At 42.1% G+C, this 18168-nt stretch overlaps 1 protein-coding gene across 1 annotated transcript in view; it reads right to left on the reverse strand.

The window, feature by feature from the left end:
- Positions 1–18168, reverse strand: part of LRP1B (LDL receptor related protein 1B) — a 1474154-nt gene that overhangs the window by 275280 nt on the left and 1180706 nt on the right. Inside the window, exon 42 of the mRNA XM_084809602.1 lies at positions 11715–12086. Within this exon, the coding sequence (XP_084665728.1) occupies positions 11715–12086 (372 nt within the window). The remainder of the gene's footprint in view (positions 1–11714; positions 12087–18168) is intronic.

Consider the following 18168-nt stretch of genomic DNA (forward strand, 5'->3'; position numbering starts at 1 on the left):
AACTGAAGCTTCTGGATGCTCTTTGGGGGTAGCCCACACAGAGTCCATTGCAGTAGACTAAACATGATGCAACCCAGGGATGGATAAGTAATGGTGCAAACATTGCCATCACTGAAGATCCAGGGACAGCATAGGATCAAGGAGCACTCCCAAGATACAGACCTGATCCTTCTGGGGGAGCAAAACTCGTTCCTGAACAGACTGAATCCCAATCCCTGAGTCAGACTTTCTACTGACCAACAACACCTCTGCCTTGTCTGCCTTTGACCCACACTTGAATAAGTTTTAAAAACTTTTTATTATTGCCTAGAAACCTTTCCCTAGGGTCACATCTATATGGCACTGCTTTGACCCCCCCATCCCATAGCAACTGCGCAGTGATTCGGCTTCGAGTCAGCATGCCCTGCGATACACTCATGATGTCCTGCACGCTTCCCTTACTGACTCACTGTGCCCTTTTTTTGGCCATTTTGCTGAAACGTGCAGCTGTGCAGTCCATGAGTGTGGAGGTGCAACACTTTAGTGTCTGTTTTGTATCTGAGGGGCTCTGCTGTGTCTTTCCATCCCTTTTTTATGTAAAAAGTGAGTGTTTTGTGCTCCTTCATTACCGCACCATCAGTTTGTCAGTTCCCCAGCCCGAGACTCTCGTGATGGTTTGCACTGACAAGCGTGAATGCTATGTGCCCAGCCATCACTCCAAAATGGTGGCCGGAGCGATGTTGGTCCTCCCCCAAGACCGCCCCCCCCGGCCCTTGGGTATTCAGTCCTCAACCGTTGCAAAAATACAAAGCTGCAAAACTGTGTGAAAGTGTGGTTATATAGATGAAAACACCCCTCTGTGCCTCTGTAACTACACAGCTGTGAAGGGATGGGGGAGAAAAGGGGCGTCACAGAGTGACGCAGGTACTATGCATACCTACAACATGCCCGCTGTAAGATCCAAAGTCAGTTCGGGGAAGGAACAGACAGCCTGCAACAGTGTGAGAACCCGCAACAAACCCCCCAAAATGCATTAAAATGACTCCCTGGAACTCCGCTTTTTCCGGGCAAAAACCATGGATGGCTGCGAAGTCATGACTACGTCATCTATCACAAAGGGCCTTGACTTGCACCTGCTCCGGAGTGAAAGCCCAGTGTAGATGGGGCCCTGCTATCACCACCACAGAGTACATACGCAGTGGAAGTCTTTATGGTCCCTGCTACCCATGCAAAGCACCCACCTCACTTTCACGGTTCGTAAGTTAAACTTAAAAAAAATTGTGGAAGCCTGGCCTCTTAGGCCTAATTGTTGTTCTGTAGTACACCCTAAACCACACACAAAATTCTCGTGCCAGTGCAGGGGAAGATTGGAAAGAATGAGTAAGCTGTTTCTCAGGAAAGCTTTTCAGACATTACTGATCTTTCTTACATACTGATAAGCTTCAAAAGCAGCTCAGAATTCCCTGGTACACAATTTTAACCTGCTTAAAACAGTGAGAGCTGTGAAGTCTAGCAGCTGCTTGAAATGTTTATTAAAATTTTAAGCAACGCTGAACCACTTCATACTCCATAGATGCCACAAAAATATGGGTCATAGATAGGGATGTACGAAAATCAGTTACCTTTTGCGGATTATGCTGATGGTGGGGGGGAGGCGCTCCGTCCCTCCCCCCAGAATCCTGGACGGGGGGGAGGCACTCTGTTCCTCTCCCCCGGAATCCTGGCCGGCTGGCTGTGCTCCGCAGCGATTCTGCGGAGCCACCGGCCGGCTCCGCCAGCAGCCGGACATCCGGCCGCTGGCTAGCAGGGACGCAAATGGCGGCGGCCGTAGCCGCTGCCGTTTGCATCCCTGCAGTCAGCCATGATAGGCTACATAAATGTTTACGTAGCCTATCATGGCTGACTTAAAAAAAACCAAAAAAACGCGTGTACGCAAATGATGGCGGCCACAGCCGCCGCCATTTGCATTCCTTATTTTGGCACGTTTTAGTCTACGTAAACATTTACGTAGACTAAGATGGCGAAAATAAGGGGAATGCAAATAGCGTAGCGCCTACTTTTTTAAGTCAGCCGTGATAGGCTACGTAAACATTTACATAGCTTATCACGGTGTTTTTTTTAAAACCTAGCTGTGATAGGCTACGTAAATCTTTACGTAGCCTATCACATTTTTTTGTTTTTGTTTTAACCTGGAAATGGCGGCGGCGGCAGCCGGTCGGAAAACTGGCCACCGCAGCCGCCACCGAACCGCTGCTGGAGCCGCCACCGCCTGGAAGATCCGCCCAAGGTAAGTCCTGTCCCGGGGGGGGGTGTGGGGGAGGCGGGCCGTTCCGCCACCGATTTCGGCGGGCAGAATGTGCTGGCATTCGGTCTCCCCGAGATCCGTGGCGGAACTTTCGTACATCCCTAGTCATAGAATCATAGAATAGTAGGGTTGGAAGGGGCCTACAAGGCCATCGAGTCCAAGTCCAACCCCCTGCTCAATGCAGGAATCCAAGTCAGAGCAGCCCCGACAGATGGCTGTCCAGCCTCGTCTTGAACACCTCCAGTGTGGGAGAGCCTACTACCTCCCTAGGGAATTGGTTCCACTGTCATATTCCTCTAACAGTCAGGAAGTTTTTCCTGATGTTCAGCTGGAATCTGGCTTCCTGTAACTTGAGCCCATGATTCCGTTTCCTGCACGCTGGGATGATCGAGAAGAGATGCTGGCCTTCCTCTCTGTGACAACCTTTCAAGTACTTGAAGAGCACCATCGTATCTCCCCTCAGTCTTCTCTTCTCAAGGCTAAACATGCCCAGTTCTTTCAGTCTCTCTTCATAGGGCTTTGTTTCCAGTCCCCTGATCATCTTTGTTGCCCTCCTCTGAACCCTCTCCAGTTTGTCTGCATCCTTCTTCAAGTGTGGTGCCCAGAACTGGACACAGTGCTTCAGATGAGGCCTAACCAGTGCTGAGTAGAGGGGAACTAGTACTTCACATGATTTGGAAGCTATGCTTCTATGAATGCAGCCCAAAAGAGCATTTGCCTTTTTTGCAGCCACATCACATTGTTGGCTCATATTCAGCTTGTGATCTACAATTCCAAGGTCTTTCTCGCTTGTAGTGTTGAGCCATGTGGAAGGTATTTTCCTCTCTCAGAAGGCAAATCCTGGATCCAAACCAGAATGTTAGGGTATCAGCTGGGGTGTGTGTGGAATAGAGGACAGAGGGAGCACGGAAACTAGCCTGCTCGAGCTCCTATCGACTTATTGAGAATACCAGGAGTGGGGGTAGAATTGGGACTGGAGAAATGAGCACCATAAATTTAAAAATCATGCTTCCTTATACTATATGGGGAGATTTTAGGAGGAGAAAGAGGAAAAAGGAAATATTTTTCCTCCTACCCCCTGATGTGTCAGTAAAAAACATAATTTGGGGATTGACAGCCAAATCCCAAACTGAGCCCTCTAGTACTATATAGCACAGCAGGGGAAGGCCTCAGGGGTGTGAGAATGAAAACAAACTAACTAACTAATAGCAATACAAGGCTGAATAGCAAGATAAGGCTCTTCTTCCAGGCTGGCTGCATCCCTGAACAGGAGCACTCCTAAGAGATAGGAATGCTTGCGAAATTCAATCTTTGTGACATTTGATAAGGAATTACCTGATCTGCATCTAGGGATGTCACAGAATTCCGCCATGGATCTCGGTGAGGCCGAATGCCACTGCATTTGGCCCCCCGAAATCTGTGGCGGAACGGTCTGCCCGCCCCCCCGCGGATCCCCCCTGGGACGAGACTTACCTGGGGCGGATGTTCCGGGTGGCGGCGGCTCCGGCGGTGGCTTTGACGGCAGCGGCTGCGGTGGCTGGTCTTCTGACTGGCTGCTGCCGCCACCGCCATTTGCAGTCTGGAGGGGATTTTTTTTTTTTTACAAGGACGTGATAGGCTATGTAAAGATTTACGTAGCCTATCACGGCTGGGTTAAAAAAAAAACACGTACGCAAATGGCGGCAGCTACGGCCACCACCATTTGCGTTCCTTATTTTTGGCCATCTTAGTCTACGTAAATATTTACGTAGACTATTACGGCGAAAATAAAGGGTAACGCAAATAGCGTAGCGGGCTAAAGCGTTCCCCTTTATTTTCGTCGTAATAGTCTACGTAAATATTTACGTAGACTAAGATGGCCAAAAATAAGGAACGCAAATGGCGGCGGCCATAGCCACCGCCATTTGCATATGCATTTTTGGGGGGTTTTTTACCCAGAGCCCTCTGCGGCCGGAAATCCGGCTGCGGACGGCTGTGGCCTGGGTTTGGCCAGCTGCTCCATGGAGCCGCCACGGAGCATAGCCGGCCGTTCGAGGATTCCAGGGGGGAGGAACGGATCGCCTCCCCCCCATCGAGGATTCCGGGGGGAGGGACGGAACGCCTCCCCCCCCACCATAAACATAATCCGCGGAAAGGTAAGTGGCTTTCGTACATCCCTATCTGCATCTCCAAGATAATGTATGTGGATCAGAACTTAGTTACCTACCAGGTTTCACAAAAATTCCAATGAAATTCTTGCCTCAGAAATATGTTTTGAGAGAAAATACATTTAGAAGTGTATATTTTGAAACAAAACAACTTAAATACTTAGGTAAATGTGAATTTTTATTCAGATTTAAAACATCACAACATTGTACACAACATTTTGTTGCAGGTTGCACTTCTGTATTTCTATTCAATACTTTTAAAACAAGTACCTGTGTAAGCTACATGTGAAAAAGGCTGAAGAATTTCTGAATGTGATGCTTGAGTAGAGCAGTAGACTCACCTTAGGAGCACCACCACTTTTTAGTAACCAGGACAGGAAGGCTTGGCGTGCTATGGTCCATGGGGTCCCAAAGAGTCGGACACGACTTAACGACTGAACAACAACTTTTCAAACAATCAACTAACAAGCAAGTGGTATTGCCATAGAGGCATGCATTTAAAAATACACCCAAATTTGGTGTGTTCACACATGTCATACATTATAAAATGTTATAAAAAGTTATAAAATGTTTCAACCAAGTACAAGTGAAGCCAACAGGAAAAGTCAAGTTTTACTCCCTACTGTTACCATTAGCAAAACAACCAACAGTGCCTTTCAGAATTACATAGCCATAATACCCTCCCTTTAAAAAGGCATAACTGTATTTGTATAGAAGCGCTACCTCCAACTTCTTATATCTTTGTTTATGAATTTTACTAGCTCTCTCCCCCAACCCCCCATTACAGAGAAACTCTCTGGCTATTGGAAAGCCTGTAGCATTGTTATGGCCATTCAGATTTAGGGCGCACCGCAGTCCAAACTTGGAGGTGGCTGCCTATCCAATGCAGGGCAGGAGAAGCACAGAGGTGATCATCTCCTCCATGCTTCAGCTGTCCTGCATTTGCAGCTAGACAGCCAATTTCAGCTGTCTAGCTGTGGGAAGGCAGAGAGGGGGGAGGTGGCTGCCGGATGACACATAGGATGTGTCATACTGGCATTTCTCCCTTCCCCACCCTGGAACACTCCCCAGAATGCCCTGTTTTCGCCACTACATGCTCCTCTTGCGAGTGCGGAACGTGGGGCTTCTCCGCGCCACCTGTGAGGCAGTGTTGAAGGGGAGGAAGGTCAGTTCCTGAAAACCCACATATCCTATGGCTGACTAGTGGCTAGGATTGCTCCCTCCATCTATATTAGTATAGTTCTTCAAGCATAAAAGGAGGAGGTCAGTTCAGTTCTAATTTGTTGCCTTATCCTAATCTACCACTTTAGGTATAAAACTCAATTAACACATTTGCTAATGGCTCCTATCCAGAAAAAAAAAAACCACCACCAGTACCACCAAGTCAAAAGCCACCATTTTCCCATCTACAATTCCTGAGGTTAGAGAGCAAGATTTCCACACTAGAAATTGTCATGTACAAGAGACCTTATGGATCACAAGAACTAACTGATTTTTTCTTGTTAAACACACACACACACACATACACACACACACACACACACACCAATTATTTGTTTAGTAAATATTGACCCTATGTCTACAATATGGCATTTAATTTGAAAACATGAGTATAATATATATCATGCTTAATTGAATGTGGCAAGTTAAACTGTTCTTATATTTATTTATGGTGGTAAAGGCTTGTCAGTTACTGAAATCCTTGTGAGTTCTAAATCTATTTTCAGTGAACTGGAAACATGTTAGATAATGGGTTGTTTATACACTGTAAATCTACTTTCAGTGAGCTGGAAATGTGTTAGATAATGGGTGGTTTATGAGTTGCAAATCTGTTCAGTGAGCTGAAAATTTGTCAGATAATGGACTGTTTATGAATTCTAAATCAATATTCAGTGAGTTAGAACTGTGTTCGATAATGGCTTGTGTATGAGTAGTAAATCTGTTTCCAGTGAACTGGAAACATATTAGATAATGGTTGTTAGTAAATCTGTATCCAGTGAGCTGAAAACATGTTAGATAATGTGGTGCTTGTGAGTTGTAAATATGTTTTAGTGAACTGGAAACCAGTTTGTGCAAAGTCAAACTCAAAGTTTGTGCAAAGAAAATGTTAGATTACAAGTAAGCTTTGGGTAACCATTTTATTGTTGTTGTTGTTGTTATTCAGTCATTCAGTCATGTCCGACTCTTCGTGACCCCATGGACCATAGCACGCCAGGCCTTCCTGTCCTGCGCTCTCTCCCGGAGTGTGCTCAAGTTCATATTCATTGCATCGGTTATGCTATCTAGCCATCTCATCCTCTGCCGTCCCCTTCTCCTTTTGCCTTCAGTCTTTCCCAGCATCAGGGTCTTTTCCAGAGAGTTTTCTCTTCGCATTAGGTGGCCAAAATATTTGAGCTTCAGCTTCAGTATCTGTCCTTCCAATGAGCACTCAGGGTTGATTTCCTTTAGGATGGACTGATTTGACCTCCTTGCAGTCCAGGGGACTCGTAAGAGACTTCTCCAGCACTACAGTTCGAAAGCATCAATTCTTCGGCGCTCAGCCTTCCTTATAGTCCAGCCCTTACAGCCATACATTACTACTGGGAAAACGATAGCTTTGATTAGACGGACTTTTGTCGGCAAGGTGATGTCTCTGCTTCTTACTATGCTGTCTAGGTTTGCCATAGCTTTCCTCCCAAGCAGCAAGCGTCTTTTAATTTCATGGCTACAGTCACCGTCTGCGGTGATCTTGGAGCCCAAGAAAGTAAAATCTGTCACTGCTTCCATTTCTTCCCCTTCTATATGCCACGAAGAGATGGGGCCAGATGCCATGATCTTCGTCTTTTTAATGTTGCGTTTCAAACCAGCTTTTGCACTCTCCTCTTTCACCCTCAACAAGAGGCTGTTTAGATCCTCTTCGCTTTCTGCCATTAGGGTGGTATCGTCTGCATATCAGAGGTTGTTGATAATTCTCCCAGAAATCTTAATTCTGACCTGTGATTCATCCAACCCGGCGTTTCTCATGATGTACTCTGCATATAAGTTAAATAAGCAGGGTGACAATATGCAGCCTTGTCGTACTCCTTTCCCAATTTTGAACCACTGAGTTGTTCCATGTCTGGTTCTGACTGTTGCTTCTTGACCCTCGTACAGGTTTCTCAGGAGACAGGTAAGGTGGTCTGGTACTCCCATCACTTTAAGAATTTGCCACAGTTTGTTGTGATCCACACAATCAAAGGCTTTAGCGTAGTCAATGAAGCAGAAATAGACGTTTTTCTGGAATTCTCTTGCTTTCTCCATGATGCAGCGAATGTTGGCGATTTGATCTCTAGTTCCTCTGCCTCTTCTAAACCCAGCTTGTACTTCCGGTAGTTCTCGGTTCGCATACTGCTGAAGCCTAGCTTGTAGGATTTTGAGCATCACCTTGCTGGCATGTGAAATGAGCGCAATTGTGCGGTAGTTTGAACACTCTTTGGCGTTGCCCTTCTTTGGAATTGGAATGTAAACTGACCTTTTCCAGTCTTGCGGCCATTGTTGAGTGTTCCAAATTTGTTGGCATATTGAATGCAGCACTTTAACAGCATCATCTTTTAGGATTTTAAATAGCTCAGCTGGAATACTGTCATCTCCGCTAGCTTTGTTGTTAGTAATGCTTCCTAAGGCCCACTTGACTTCTCTCTCTAGGATGTCTGGCTCAAGTTCAGTGACCGCACTATCATGGCTATCAGGGACATTCAGATCTTTCCTGTATAGTTCTTCTGTGTATTCTTTCCACCTCTTCTTAATCTCATCTGCTTCTGTTAGGTCCCTGCTTTCTTTGTCCTTTATCATGCCCGTCTTTGCACAAAACGTTCCCTTGAGATCTCCAATTTTCTTGAAGAGATTTCTAGTCTTTCCCATTCTGTTCTTTTCCTCGATTTCTTTGCATTGTTCATTTAAGAAGGCCTTCTTGTCTCTCCTTGCTATTCTCTGGAACTCTGCATTCAGTTGGGTATATCTTCCCCTTTCTCCCTTGCTTTTCGCTTCCCTTCTTTCCTCAGCTACTTGTAAAGCCTCATCAGACAGCCACTTTGCTTTCTTGCATTTCTTTTTCTTTGGGATGGATTTTGTTGCTGCCTCCTGAACAATGTTACGGACCTCCGTCCATAGTTCCTCAGGCACTCTGTCTTTCAGGTCTAATCCCTGAAATCTATTCCTCACCTCCACTGTATATTCATAAGGGATATGATTTAGGTCATACCTGAATGGTTTAGTGGTTTTCCCTACGTTCTTCAATTTAAGCCGAAATTTTGCAGTATGAAGCTCATGATCTGAGCCACAGTCAGCTCCAGGTCTTGTTTTTACTGACTGTATAGAGCTTCTCCATCTTTGGCTGCAAAGGACATAATCAATCTGATTTCGATATTGACCATCTGGTGATGTCCATGTGTAGAGTCGCCTCTTGTGCTGTTGGAAAAGAGTGTTTGCTATGATCAGCGTGTTCTCTTGGCAAAACTCTATTAGCTTTTGTCCTGCTTCATTTTGTACACCAAGGCCATGCCTGCCTGTTATCCCAGTGATTTCTTGACTTCCTACTTTAGCATTCCAATCCCCTATGATGAAGAGGACATCTTTTTTTGGTTTTAGTTCTAGAAGGTGTTGTAGGTCTTCATAGAACCGATCAACCTCAGCTTCTTCGGCATCAGTGATTAGGGCATAGACTTGAATTACTGTGATGTTGAATGGTTTTCCTTGGATTCGTACTGAGATCATTCTATTGTTTTTAGGATTGTACCCCAGTACTGCTTTTCCCACCCTTTTGTTGACTATGAGTGCTACTCCATTTCTTCTAAGGGATTCTTGCCCACAGTAGTAGATATGATGGTCACCTGAATTAAATTCGCCCATGCCTGTCCATTTTAGTTCGCTGATTCCCAAGATGTCGATGTTCAATCTTGCCATCTCATGTTTGACCACCTCCAGCTTACCTTGATTCATTGATCTGACATTCCAGGTTCCTAAACAATATTGTTCTTTACAGCATCGGATTTTCTTTTCACCACCAGACACATCCACAACTGAATGTCCTTTTGGCTTTGGCCCAGCCGCTTCACTCTTTCTGGCGCTACTTGGAAATACCCTCTGCTCTTCCCCAGTAGTATATTGGACACCTTCTGACCTGAGGGGCTCATCTTCCGGCGTCATATCTTTTAGCCTTGTGATACGTTCCATGGGGTTTTCTTGGCAAGAATACTGGAGTGGGTTGCCATTTCCTTCTCCAGTAGATCACATTTTGTCAGAACTCTCTGCCATGACCTGTCCGTCTTGGGTGGCCCTGCACGGCATAGCTTATGGCTTCACTGAGTTAAGCAAGCCCCTTCGCCACAACAAGGCAGTGATATTTTAGGGATGTGTAAAACACATAAACTAATTTATTTATTTATTTATTTTAGTGGTAAATGTTCAAGTGAAATGGAACTGTAGTCCAAGAGCTTCTTGCATACCATTGATTCTGAGTACTTTGATTAAATACTGAGTAATGGTTTGCGTAAAATATAGCCATATTTGTAATTAGTGGAATGTTGATTGAAAACTGATCTTCTGTCAACTGAAACATGACAGTGAAGGCAATCACAAATACTTAGCATTTATATAATACTTTAAATTTTTCAAAGCACTTCTCATACATTATTCTTCTTAATAGCAATCTGGTAAGGTAAGTCGGTATTAGTTTTTCCTCATTGCAGATGGTGTGTGTGTCAGGGGAGGGTTGAGTATCAGAGGGATTGGTTTACCCAAGGCCACTTGGCAAGTTCATGGCTGGGACAAGAATCAAACCAGGGACTTCTTGATTCATACCTTAGTCTCTTAGCCACTATACTACATACCAATACCATTACATCTCATCTGAGCTACAATAAATATAAAATAGAATGTTTTGTTTAATTATGTTGCTTTATTACAACCTCTACAGTCTATTCATGAAACAAAAGTAGAAATGTAGCAATCTAGCAAAGATAAAGTTTCAGTAGACTTGTGCTGAAAGTTGAATACAAGATTTAGGGCATAATCCTATGGCCGCTAGTCACCAGCTAGACAGCCATTGGATAGGTCGGTTCCTGGGAATCAACCTCGGAGCCTGTGCTCCAAAGTCGGTTCCCCAAGAACCGACCTCCAGCCCCTGCTGCACTGCCTCATAGGCAGCGCGGATCTGCCCTGTGCTCTGCACTTGTAAGAGGAGCGCAGAGCAGCAAAAATGGGGCATTCCTGGGGGTGGGGTAGGGAGGGTGGATGTGCCTTCCTATATGTCATCTGGTGTCCGCCCCCCCCGCTCTGACTTCCTGTGGCTAGACAGCCGAAATTGGCTGTCTAGCCATGAATGCAGGGTGGCTGAAGCGCAGAGGGGAAGATCCCCTCTGCGCTGCTCCTGCCTTGCATTGGATAGGTGGTCGCCTCCAAGTTCTATCCTGATAGAATTGCACCCTTAATCTACTATTTTTCTGCTATCTAAAAATATGGCATATACGATTACACAGTATTATATGGCTGTCAAACTCTACTTTCTATTTCCAGCCTTTTTGGAACTGCAGCTACTTTAAATCTCCCTGTTGAAATTAGGGATGCTTTAGGGATCTCAGCTGTGAATTCCATTTCAAATGATCCACCCTACCTTTAATGAGCCTTGGACTAGAATTTTGTTCACTGCTGGCTTCTGCAGTTCTCCCTACTTGAAATCAATGGAGAACAACGCCTCACTGATTTCAATACTAAGAATTAAAGAGGCTACAGCCCCAGAAATGGCTGGGAGCAGAAGCTCCGTTCACAGAATTCCTTCCCCCTCACCTCCCCATGCCATGCCACAGCCTACTCCTTCAGCAAGGTCCCCTAAGTCTTGGGGGGAGGGTTCAGGGGAGGGGGCTGCCAGGGAGAGGGGGTCAAGGAAGTCAGAATTCACTAGCTCCCTCATGCACACTTATTTAACTCTAACCCATTGAGTTCAATGGGCTTACTCCCAGGTAAGTAGGTATAGGATTGCAATAAATTTATATAAATTTGCATATTACCAATAAATTGCCTTTTTGAGATCCTGAAGAATGTGGAAAATAACTGCAATCTAATAAACACAAGCTACCACTTGTTGAAAAGAAAAGGCTAGCTTTAAGGTTTTCTTCTTCATTCCTATCATGGGAATAGATGCTACCAAAATAGCCTAAAAATGTGCACTCTTAAATTTGCAGCCCCACAAATTAAACCAATGAAAGATACACTTATTGTAGTTGTGCTTTAGAGCATGAGATAGTGGAATAAAAAAAAAGTTTACTTACTTTCAACTATAACTTTTCTGCCAGACCAATCATCTTTAATAAGTTGTATATTTCCAAACTGTGCATCGCTGAAGAAGATTCGGTTAGTACCTCTTCCTTTCTGGGTGTAATCAAAAGCCAGTGCTATTACATTTTTGAAATAGTCTGGATTTTCGTAAGGTTGCACTGGTGAATTTAAGTTTGTCTCATCTGAAAGATGTATAGTTTTTAATATTGTTCTTCCTGAATAAAGCAAGTAGCCATCATGTCTCAGGCATGTAACTCCATCCTCTGCTAAATAGCCATGTGCACAAGCACATGTTCTCTGCGTATTTCCCCGATAGAGGCAAAGTTGCTGACACCCACCATTGTTCTTGGCACAGGTGTTGGTTCCTACAGGAAAAACAATAATAATTTAGATTTATATAATTTAGCATAGCACATTGATTTAATAATGCTTTAATTCACATGTCAACAATGTTATTAATCCATGCACTTATGGTAATAAACTACTCTTAATTCTATTAAACTATTTATGAATTTGTTAATAGAATGTGATAATTAAAGGATTGTGCAAATTTCAGAGTAATCCCTAAGGATTACTATTAAAACTATTTCAGCTGCTTTACAAAGGCATTATAGAAGATAATATTTTACTATTTTAGATGTGAGTTATTATATAAAGTAGAATAGATTATATAAAAATTTTAAGATACTTTCATCTAAAGAAATGTAGGTGGAAGTAAGTCCTTTTAATCTGAATAGCGTTTACTCCCAAATAAGTGTGTTTAGGCTCACATTAAAAAGTGAACAAAAATATATTATGGTTCAATAATTTCCATAGAAATTCTATGGCTTGGATCCAAACCTTGCCTTCTATAAATGGAAGGGCTCTTTCCATCTGCCAAAGGCTTATGATTTAGTAGAGCATTTCCACTAGTGGATTGGGGAGAATGTGATTTTTCACCAATTCCCCCCTCCCCCTGAAGCCCCCTATGTTCCCTGAAAATCTGCTCTGGAAAGTTGGGGGACTTCTGGAATAGCATGGGAAGTGGCTCTGGGGGCTGTAGTGGGAGAAGTGAATCAGCAAAAGTCCCCCCGCCCCACTCCCACCACCAGGAGCATCCTGAGCAGAAGTCAGTTCAGGGATTGCTCCTGCTGATTGAAGAAAACTCTAAATTCAACTATTAATATTGAAGTCATAGTATTATATTTATTGAAATATATTAGAACAATTCAAAACTACAGTATAATTTCATTGAGTTGCTGCTTCATTCTGCTTGGTCATAAACCTACATTATAATATTTGTTAAACTGCATTTAAAAGGAAAAAAATGGATACAGTCAGAACCAACTTTAAAAGCTGTTTTCAAGTATCTCACATTGGTAGAACAACTTAATATTAATATCATTGTCGTAACATTTTATTTCAACTTCTTAATTTAATTTGTACATTTGATAGCAGTTATTACATCGCTTTTTATTCTGTCTTGGATCAGATCATGGGTTGTCCCTGCTGGCAGGAATGTCCTGTCAGCAGCAGGAGGGGGGTAACTTTCACCGATTCTGTTCTCCCCTGCAGTTCTTTGTACCCCACAAAAATCCATAGCCTTCCATTTACAGAAGGCCCACTTGGGAACTAATTCTATATGTTTAATGGTTTGCTCTTCTATCCACTAATTAAAATAATAATAATAATGGAATTTTGATTACAGAGCTATTCAATCACCCAATCCTGATTTGAATAATACAAGTAACTACTGTACACTATTAATATTTTGTGTGTATGTGTGCATTTGACTGTTCACTATTTTAAAGCAGTCTATCTATTACTGTTCAATTTAAAAGTTTCCATTCCAATGAAAACATCTATTTACATGTAGAAACAAATTCCAGTACTTGGCACAATGCTAATGGGAGAGAAACCATAGGCACAATTCAAAGAAGTGCTCACCAGTGCTGATGTAACCTTTCACATCAGTGCAAAGCAGCCAAGCATCAGTATACCCTAGGCCTATTTTTGAGGTAGATACCCACCACACCTCATAAATTGTTGCCAAGTGTCCATAAAAAAAATGATGAGCTTGTTCCTGTGCCTTTAGCACAGCTGCTTGATATGTAGGAATTAGCCTTTCATGCCATAGAGATATACATGATCACTTTCTAATTCCTGCAAATCAAATAGTTGTTAAAGGTCTAGCTATAGGGGCCAGGTCAAAATATGATAACCTGGCAACCCTAGCCATGATATTTATCCTGACAATGTTCTGTTCCTGGCTGGGAGGTTTGGGAACTGTTCTAACACTAAAATCTCTCAGCCAAGAATGGGATAGTTGTTCCAGTACTATAACTTGTGAGTATGTGGCACCTGATACTATCTGAGGTATGTCTGGGGTTTGCTAGGGGAACAGGTACCTGTGCCGTATGGATGTGGGGAAGAAGGTAAAGTAGGGTAGTTTCAGCAGAACAGAGTGCATTTGTGGATCATACCCCATGTCTCCAGTGTCTTTAATTATATCTGGCATTTTTTCTTTGCCAAGCAAGTAGATAACTGAGCACCATCCAATGAGCCTCTATATGCCAATCAACAGATTTGTATAGTATGTGCACAACAAGACCTTTTCCTTTGGACATAGTCCAACCAAGTTAAGCACTTTGAAGCTCACTGATTTAAATGGGAGTATTAAAGACATCATTCAATAGTTCTTAACTTTGGATGGATCACCCCTTCCTTTTCTGAATAGCATCTCCTGTGCACCAAGAAGTCTAAAACACATACCCAAAATTGGTCTGCAATGAAGCATGGAGTAGCTTTTTGAAAATTAAATGTTATCTCATGCATGGTTCTTTCTGTGCTTTCAGTCTGCACCAATAAGTCCAACAAATGCCACCAATAAACCTTGAGCTTCTAGTTTCCTAGCACGACATATTCAACTTATGTTAATGTCAATCACTGAAGTCTAGTTTCTAGCAAGCGAGAAGAACTTGATTGTTTCTTTTAGACGGAAACAATTACATGTTCATGCAAATAAATCAAATATGTTGGAGTCATTATTAGTCTTTTTACAATTATTAATGCTTTAGTAGGCTAGAACGGTTAATATCGGCTTTGGAAGGGTATGTGTATTGGGATATGGCAGTACATCTGGAGATATGTATAAAGTGGAGGGGGGGAGGTATTTCATACTTTGGATCATCTTTCCTTGTCTTAATGGCTTTTTAGCTGAATTTGATTTACAAATTCAGCCATTCCTGTTATTTTCATAATTTTTTACAACAATTGTATATAGCCTGAATGATGTAAATAGATTTCAGTGTAAATGCAAATCTCACTTTTCATTGCAACTACTTTCATTTTACTGCTAATAAAAGTATTTTAAATCATGGAGTCTGTTAGGGCCCACTGTCTAGAAACTGAGTTAAAGCTATCACCATTTAGGATCTCATTAACACTGAAGAGGTGGCATCTGTACTGGAAGGTCACATTAGAGGGACAGTACATATTAAAGGATAAAACAGGTGTTTTAAGTAAAAGAAAATTATGCCTGTGCTCTCTCCCGTCTCGAAAGGTCATAACATCAATGCATTACAACTTTAAGCCTATGTTGATTACTTCTATCTTAATAAAAACTTTTTTAAAAAAATAGTTGAAATGAGATAGAAAACATTTCAAAATATTTTCACCTGTTTTTTCCCCTTTGTCTTCCTGGCTCACTGACAGCCCCTCCCAAAGACATTAACCATTTGTAGCCTAGTAAAATTTGAAAAATGTATTAAAATCATTCAGTTATGATGAAATATTTTTTTCAAACTGTCAGTCATCTAATTCTAGAGTGTTGTTTCATTTTCCTCCCCTGCCCCCATTATTGTCTCATCTAATACAATCAAGTTTTAGACAAAAGTACAATTTGCTACAGATGAAACTACTCAAATGTATAAAGACCCTACAAGCAAACAGAAATTAACTCTTACAAACTCTGTCTGGGACATAGATTTTTTAAGGCACAATATGGAAGGGTGATTATTTTTACACACTTTGATTTACAAATATCTCATGCACAAATGTGGGCCTTAAAAGCCCATCAAAAGAAGCATTTTAAAAAAAAAATCTAGAGGGTTAAATATGTTAGTTGGTTGCAGCAACAACAACAAACCATCGTAGCACCTTAAAGATTAACAGCTTTATTGTGCTATTTGAGGAAGTGACCATGAAAGCATGTGCCACAATAAATCTGTTAAGTCTTTAAGAGATACAAGATCCTTGGTTATTTTTTTTTAAGTTTACTTAGGGAATGCAAGTAACGACATATTTAATAACATGTTAGATTAATATAATAACCTTGTATTTATGAGTGCTTTATTACACATAGTTTTTATTATTATAATAAAGATATGTAGCAGCTCTCAGAACAATGTGGTATATTGAGTCACTGCATTTTGTAGTTACCATGAGTACAGAAAGGCAAGGCCTTCTGTATTCCTGCGTTTGTGTATATGCACAAATACAGCCCTTAGTCGATAGACCTGAAAGTGAAGATGTCTGTGTCTAACAGAGAACTCTAAAAGTTGTGCTTGTCTTTCTCCTTGTAATGCCAGAGGAAAAGATCACCATTCACCAGTGTGTCATGTTTTGTGAAACTGTACTGGTTGATAAAAATCCATCTCAGGCTCTTATTTCATTGTTGTTTGTTTCCTTAGTAAGCTAATACAGAAGTTCAGGAGGCTTAATTTCCCCATAGCATATAAGCATCCCTTTCAAAATAAGGGCACATTTGCACGTCACATCAACACAGGTTCTTTTAAAATGCTGAGTTACTATGAACAAACCAGTGTGCTAGCTTACCCAGAATTCCAACTCTTGGTTTTCAGGGGTCAGACCAACCAGAGTTCCAGATGTCACACCAAACAACCCAGGGACAGAGCATCTGTGGGTTTCTTTGCCACTCCTACTGGCGAAAGGAGCAACTGAGCCATGTGAATTAGCACACTGGTTCATTCACAGTAACCCAGGATTTATTTTTTTAAAAAAAAACAAGCTTAGTTTGCCGCGGTGTGTGAACTGGGCCTTTTTAGAGGGCGGTGTTGCTCTGGCAATCCTTTCCTTATTCAACAACTACTGACACAGCCAGAAATGGGAGACACCATATCAACTTAGAAAGTTGCACCAGTGGCTCCAGAAGCATACGCTGCAAGTTGCAATTTTTCTACTTATGGAAGAAAAGTTCCCCATCGTACACAAGTCCCCTCCTCCTTGTTAATGCAAGTAGGTCACTCACACATATTTTATGGGCATATAAAGAAGTCATGTTTTTAGGGTTAGGAAATAAAGCACCACCTGTTTTAAGTATCCTTGTCTAACTGTGTGTTTCTCACTACTCTGCTTGATTTGACAAATACAAAATCTGAGAAATTTATTATTTTTCATATGGAATAGGGAATCAATTCCAAGACGTCATGTGGAAGCAGATTTTGCCAACTGTTCTTACCACTGGTAATTTTGTCTATGTCAAACATAAAGAAGCATTAATTAAGTATTTGTATTAATTTCTAACTACTTTTCCTAAGTAGCTTAGGTCTATGTTGATTATATTGCACAAGTCAAGTGTGTTCTGCCATATTATTACTATTTTATATCTATGTATGATCTAGTTGAAATAGAAGTGGATTATATATGGATCTTGTATTTCCTCACAAATCTTTCTGAGTGAGATCTTGTGAATATATGACTTCATTTGTGGTTTTATACTGTTATACCACCTCACATCATTATTGTGTAAATAAGATGAATTTTAGAGACTAAAACAGTTCAAGGCTATGCAGTTCAGTTCTTCCCTTTGCTAATCCAGTGAGGAAAGGCACTCAGGAAATGGTTAACTCCTGTTAGGTCCTATCATCCTACCTACCTCAAGGAAGGGACTGTAGAATTTCTACCTCAGAATAGGCACCTTAGTAGTAGACACCATGAAGGACATTTTGGAAAGAGATTCATCACAGTCTTCTTGCCTCAAATAGAATTGCCACCTGTCCATGTAGCAAATTTATCATCTCCGTGTGATGGCCGGAGCAACTTTTAAACTAGACGCTCAAAATCTGGAATTGGCTAAAAGAGCAGATTTGTTAGGGCAGAGATTTTCCTTCTCTGCCGAGTCTTCCTCTCCTGTCAGAGCTCACCTGGGATTATGTTCACCCTATTCTGCATATCAGCCTAAGACTGTGGTCAGAGAAAGAAAACAGATTAATCTAGAATGAGTCTTTTGACAGCAGTGGAGGACAGTTTGGAGGAGAAAGCACTGCCCAAACCACAACAAACCAAACCCAAACCTTTCATAGCCACACCTGTATTTTTCTGGAGCTGGCTACACATTAAGACATATTGCTTCTGGGTCACACCACATGTCCATCTAGCCCAGCATTCTATTTGCAATAGTAGCTAGACAAATGCCATTGGGAAGCTCACAGGAATGATCTAAGAGAA

Source organism: Heloderma suspectum, chromosome 1, assembly GCF_057233095.1.
Source record: "Heloderma suspectum isolate Gila_16-S chromosome 1, 16-S_ref, whole genome shotgun sequence".
NCBI lineage: Eukaryota > Metazoa > Chordata > Lepidosauria > Squamata > Helodermatidae > Heloderma > Heloderma suspectum.